Source organism: Pundamilia nyererei, unplaced genomic scaffold (genome assembly GCF_000239375.1).
Source record: "Pundamilia nyererei isolate P.nyererei 1_Seehausen unplaced genomic scaffold, PunNye1.0 scaffold00216, whole genome shotgun sequence".
In the NCBI taxonomy this organism is placed as follows: Eukaryota; Metazoa; Chordata; class Actinopteri; order Cichliformes; family Cichlidae; genus Pundamilia; species Pundamilia nyererei.
The window spans coordinates 940,485-946,317 of NW_005187617.1; the positions used below are offsets into that span (position 1 = coordinate 940,485).

Consider the following 5,833-nt stretch of genomic DNA (forward strand, 5'->3'; position numbering starts at 1 on the left):
TGTAAGAGTGAGTCCATGCAGCACTTTCTTCTGTGCTGTTAAGTACTTTTCAACCATGAACACTGGAGCATGCAGACTGAAGGAGCCGGGGGTCAAACTGAGTTCTCTAGCTGTAATTTAGGGCGTTTCCTACACCTCTAGTTAATTTACTGTGGCTATAATCTGCTGATGAGTTAGTAAACTTGTAGTTTTTCCCCCGTTTGGTTTCTTTTCACAGATAAAGCTCCAAACAAACTCCAGGTGAACCAAAAGATGTTACTGCAAACCATGTGAGAACATTCAGTTCTCATACAAGTCAGGTGTGTTCAGGGGAGGAGCCAGACAGGAAGAAGGTGCTGTGTTTGGACCAGTGCATGATGTTAATAATGTACTCCTCCTGTGGTACTCGGTTGCATCAAAGAATACAAAGTATACCTGGCAGTCGGAAGGAATTTAGCTCTAACTGGCAGTGTTCACGTGGTTGTCGAGTCACCTCCTCCACAGGGTCTTAGCACAGCTGATGGACCAAACAGCAGAGGTGTGAAACAATGGCTCATTTCCAAATAAAGAGATTGTGAATGAAGTAAATCAGACACGACATCAGTACACTCTTTGTCTTCTGTACAAAACATTGAGCTGTAGTTGACAGACCACAGAAATCAAAACCTGAATGATGCACTGAAGCAATGATGAGCTGTGCTTAGTTTATGGAAACAAAGAACAAAGAAACAACAGTAACTGAATATGAATCTTTAAATTTAAGTTAAAATCCCAAAAGCACATTGGGATTTTGAACACAGGTGGAAAAAGTTGGGCTTCCACAGAATCCTGAGGCTGCCAGAGGAGCATGGACTGGGCAGATGGATACGGTATCATTCCCATCAGGACTTGGGGAACAAACATCTGGGCTTTAAGATTCTCCAGAATGTTTCAGTGCGTGACAATCAGCCGGCGTCGTGCATCTTCATGATGAATGTGGTCTCTCCCCCTGAGGATGGACAGAACATATGGTGCTGGCGGTGCTGGTGGACAGGGACAGTGTATTAATTAGGACAGATTGTATGTTTTTTTAATATTTGAGGTCAGCTGCAGGATGCTTCACTCCAAGCCAAACATGACTGTCAGCCTGGGAGATTTAAATGGGATTTAAGGGAAAGGAGGAATTTCATGCTCCGTTATTTCACACCAACATTTTCCACCGACTTTCTCTCCCATATAAGGTTTGCATGTGTGTGTGTGTCCGCTGACCCGTGCTGCCCTCCATGTCTTTCCACTGGAGAGACTGACAGCCTTATATAGAGCTGCAGGAGCAGAGAGGACAAAGTAGGACAGCGAGTCCACATGCAGCTCCTGGACTCACCTGATGGCTGTCTCTGTGAGGACCTACGGCACCTACAGCCTGTCACAGTGCTGACTCCGCCTGTAGCTGGTTGAACTGGAGCAACCAGATGGTCAGTATGAAATGCTTTATTATTACTAATTATTACTATTACTGCCGCGCTCCTTTCAAAAGCAATCAGAGACGGTAGGTGTGTCTTTTCACAATCCATCACACTGAAGATGTTCCTGCATTGGCCTTAATCACATCGTCACAGTTTGAGGGTTCACACTCGGTTTCAGGGTTGTGGTTAGATTTAGGTTAGTGCGGAAGGCCTCAGAAGATCAAATATGTATATCAATAACATAATGAGAACATGTCACTGCACAATCATAATCTAGGACAATATGGCTTAATTCTATTTATTTCCATGGATTACCATTTTATAGAGACAGAGTGAGTCACACTCACACACAAAGAGTTTATTTAGTCCACTAATCAGAAACTTTATATTCTAAATCATAAAGCAAGACAAATTCCTCCTAATACGCACATTAATCTAAAGGGGTTAAATAAATAGAGACCACAAGGCCTCCTGGATGAGAACGAAGACCTTCCAATCTTTGCGTATAACTCGCAGTGCTGGGTTTGACCTATGAACAGACTTCAGAGAAACAAGCTTCTGTGGGAGAATCAAGTTTCATTTTTCTTTATCATCATTTGGCATCTAATCAAATTCCCATGTACTCCTAAAACTCGAGGGCAGTAGTGCTCAAACATTTACTGGCACAGTTCATATCAAAAGTTTAAACAATGTAATGCCCCATATCCCCCATATCACTCTGTGCAAATTTAAACCAGTGAAACAAAATCCAAGATGATTTTCAGTGAAATGAATCGGCAGAAAACCAATAGCAGGAGTAAACTCTTTCAGGCATCGTCTTTCAACCATCCTTGCTTAATTAATCCAAATTCTTTCCCTGGTTGTTCACACCTGCACTGACTCACAGTCAGAGTTTAAACGGTCGTAAATGTTATTTATCTTCATTAGAGGGAATCAATGAGAACTGCAGGAGGCTCTATCATAGGTGCAGACTGAATGTTGGTCAGCACTCCAAGAACTGGAGGAGGTGTGCGTTAGTTGACTTAACTAAGACGGAGCAATATCGACCTCTGATAGAAGAAAGCTGAACTGCAGGTTGTGGATAAACAATGAAACATCTCACGATCACAAATAAGATTTCCATACCTAGAATCTGATGCAGTGGACTATTCTGATTCTGCATCGCAATGAAAAAGAAATCTGTTCAAATGAATGCACAGAATCTATCTATGTATCAAACCTCAGCTGAGCAGTTATTACCACAGATCAATACCACATGAGCCCAAAAGCCAGTAACTGATTTCCAACCAACTGGAGGAATCGGTCCGCCAGGACCTCCACTCCTGGCCGCTGCCTGACTCACATTGCACCCGACCCCTACGGTGCCTCCTGTGGGTGGTGGGCCTGCAGGAAGATGGGCCCATATCCCTCTTTTGGGCTGTGCCCAGCCGGGCCCCCTGAACTAAGGCCCGGCCAGCTGGAAAAGGGTGGAGTGCCCACTCCGGGTCAGGGACGAGATCCTGCGCCAGGTGGAGGAGTTTAAGTATCTCGGGGTCTTGTTCATAAGTGATGGGAGAAGGGAGCGGGAGATCGACAGACGGATTGGTACCGGTCTGTTGTGGTGAAGAGTGTAAAAGCAAAGCTCTCAATTTACCGGTGGATCTACGCCCCTACCCTCACCTATCGTCACGAGCTGTGGGTAGTGACCGAAAGAACGAGATTGCGAATACAAGCGGCGGAAATGGGCTTCCTGTGAAGGGTGTCTGGTCTCTCCCTTAGAGATAGGGTGAGAAGTTCAGCCATCCGGGAGGGGCTCAGAGTAGAGCTGCTGCTCCTCCACATCAAAAGGAGCCAGTTGAGGTGGTTCGGGCATCTGACAAGGATGCCTCCTGGGCGCCTCCTGGGCGAGGTTTCCCGGGCATGTCCCACTAGGTGGAGGCCCCGGGGCAGACGCAGGACACGCTGGAGAGATTATATCTCTCGGCTGGCCTGGGAACGCCTTGGTGTTCCCCAGATAAGCTGGAGGAGGTGGCTGGGGAGAGGGAGGTCTGGGCTTCTCTGCTTGGGATGATAGCTGCTAGTCTAGATGAAATAATGGACGTATTAACTGGTGTAACTGTAACTGTAACTCTACCAGGTAAAAGAGAGAAGAAGAAAAATAACGCCTTAGCAGGATAGAAAGTGTCATTATAGAATCATACAGTCAGTCTTTGATGATATTGTTAAGTTTAGACAAGTACAAACTCAAAAAGAGAAGCAGTTTCATCAACACTCTTTCTCAGTCAACTCACCTGCTTCCCAAGTACACCCACCACCACCAGGGGGCAGCAGAACTGAGAAGTTGTTAAAAATGCGTGTGTGAGAGAAGGTGAGAGACAAAAAGAGCAAAAGAAAGTATGCGTGCATGATCGTGCAGACAAATGTGTGTATTTGTGTGTGTGCCAGCCTTGTTTGTATGCTTGTGTGTCCCGACAAAGGCTCCATCCAGCCGTGCTGCAGAGGGCTGCTCGTTCCCAGAGATCCTCAGAGCTCCAGGACGCCCAGTCTCTGCGCTGCCTGCAGCCAAGACACAGCAGCCCAGACACGGACACACACCCTGCTGCTGCTGCCCCCACCATCCCGCTTCTCCTGGAGCCTCAACACCTGTTTGGATTATTAATGGATGGGGAAAACAGAGGGAAGTTTTAAAGTGAGTAAATTGGGGGTGTTTGCAGTTTGAAGAGAAGAGATAACAGAGGACCCCTCTATCCTGGACCTCAAACTTGTAGAAAAACTGACTGGCTATCTTCAGAAACAGGCTTTTTCTATAACTGGAAATATTTTTAAACTGGGCAGAGTTTTATGAAACAATTTCAAAGTAATCTTAGCATTTCTTTTTAGTTGATTTTTGACCCCCGCCCCCCCACACGCAATTTTATGGATTTCTGGACTTGCTCAATCTAATTGAAATTTATTGGAAACTTTGCCAACATACAAATTGTTGTTTTCAGTGGATTGGAAATTTCTGGGAACATTTCTGGATTTTTACTGAATTATTTACAGATTTCGTAGCAACAGGTAGTCCTGAACTCTTCTGGTTTGAGTTTAAAAGGAAACTGTCATATTAAGTTTTGCATCATGGCTCTGTCAGTCGGTCTGTGGCTGTGTCTGTATCTGCTGCTGCTGCTTACTGATGCAAAGAGTGTTGGCCAACATGACGGGCAGCACAGCAATAATGATAAACCTTCCTCCCCTGTCGAACCAAAGCCCCTTTGGATTGGCAAACCGGTCAAAACCCAGGATGAATCTTACGTCCTTGACAAGAGCCTCCCCCAAACCGAGGTGCTGGACCTGGACCTTGACCGTAACCGCCGCCAAGCCCGTGGTGCGGACGAGGAGGAGCAACAGTCCACCTTTGGTGATTCCTTTGAAAATGAATGGGTTACAGTGCCTCAAGTTACTGAGTTCAGCAATAAAACGACTACAGTGGCAGGAAAGGTTCATGAAGATGATAACCTCCACACAAACAGCTCCAACACTGACCATGATGCTCCAGGACTTTTCAACCCCTTTTACCCCCTGATGGAGGGCTCATATGCAGCCTACGCCATCCTCTTCCTGGCCGGCCTGGTGCTGGCAGTGGGCGTAGTAGGAAACATGGCAGTCATGTGCATTGTCTGGAACAACTATTACATGAGGTCAGCCTGGAACTACCTACTGGCCAGCATGGCATTTTGGGACTTCCTAGTTCTGGTTCTGTGCCTTCCTGTGGTGGTCCTCAACCAGCTATCCCATAGGAGGATTCTGGGTGACATCACCTGTCGCATGGTGCCTTATATGGAGGTGGGTGTGGCTTATGTTAAAAAAGCAGGAAGTCAGTGTAACGACATAATTTGTTTGTTTTTTTTTTTGTCCTATGAAGTCTTAAAGGAGTATACATCTGCTGTTGGACAGCTGACTGTACAAATACAAATGTGAAGCAGAAATTTTACCCAAACTGCTGATGTAGAAAACATCAGCAGATCCAAAGATTAAGATTTCCTTTACAACTACTTGTGTAAAATGACAACAAATATAAAAAAAACTTTCCAAAATTACAGGCATGTGCTAGTTCTGTTAATAATCAATATAATAGCGGCAACTGACCTCAATTTTATTGTTTTACATTTCTAATCTTAATGAGACTAACAGCTGTAGATAGTATTAAAGAAGAAATGATGATTAATTCAATTCAATTTAATTGATATAGCGCCAAATCACAACAACAGTCACCTCAAGGTGCTTTATATTGTAAGGTAGAGCCTACAATAATACATACAGAGAAAAAAAACAACAATCATATGAGCCCCTATGAGCACTTTGGCGACAGTGGGAAGGAAAAACTCCCTTTAAACAGGAAGAAACCTCCACCAGAACCAGACTCAAGAAAACACTCAATGCATCATGGGAATCCC

The 5,833-nt window shown here is 44.9% G+C and overlaps 1 protein-coding gene across 1 annotated transcript in view; it reads left to right on the forward strand.

Moving 5' to 3' along the window:
- Positions 1-3,871: 3,871 nt before the first annotated feature.
- gpr37l1b (G protein-coupled receptor 37 like 1b) overlaps positions 3,872-5,833 on the forward strand; it is an 8,229-nt gene continuing 6,267 nt past the window's right edge. The window contains exon 1 of the mRNA XM_005748220.1: positions 3,872-5,222. Coding sequence (XP_005748277.1) covers positions 4,518-5,222 — 705 coding nt within the window. The 5' untranslated portion in view covers positions 3,872-4,517. The remainder of the gene's footprint in view (positions 5,223-5,833) is intronic.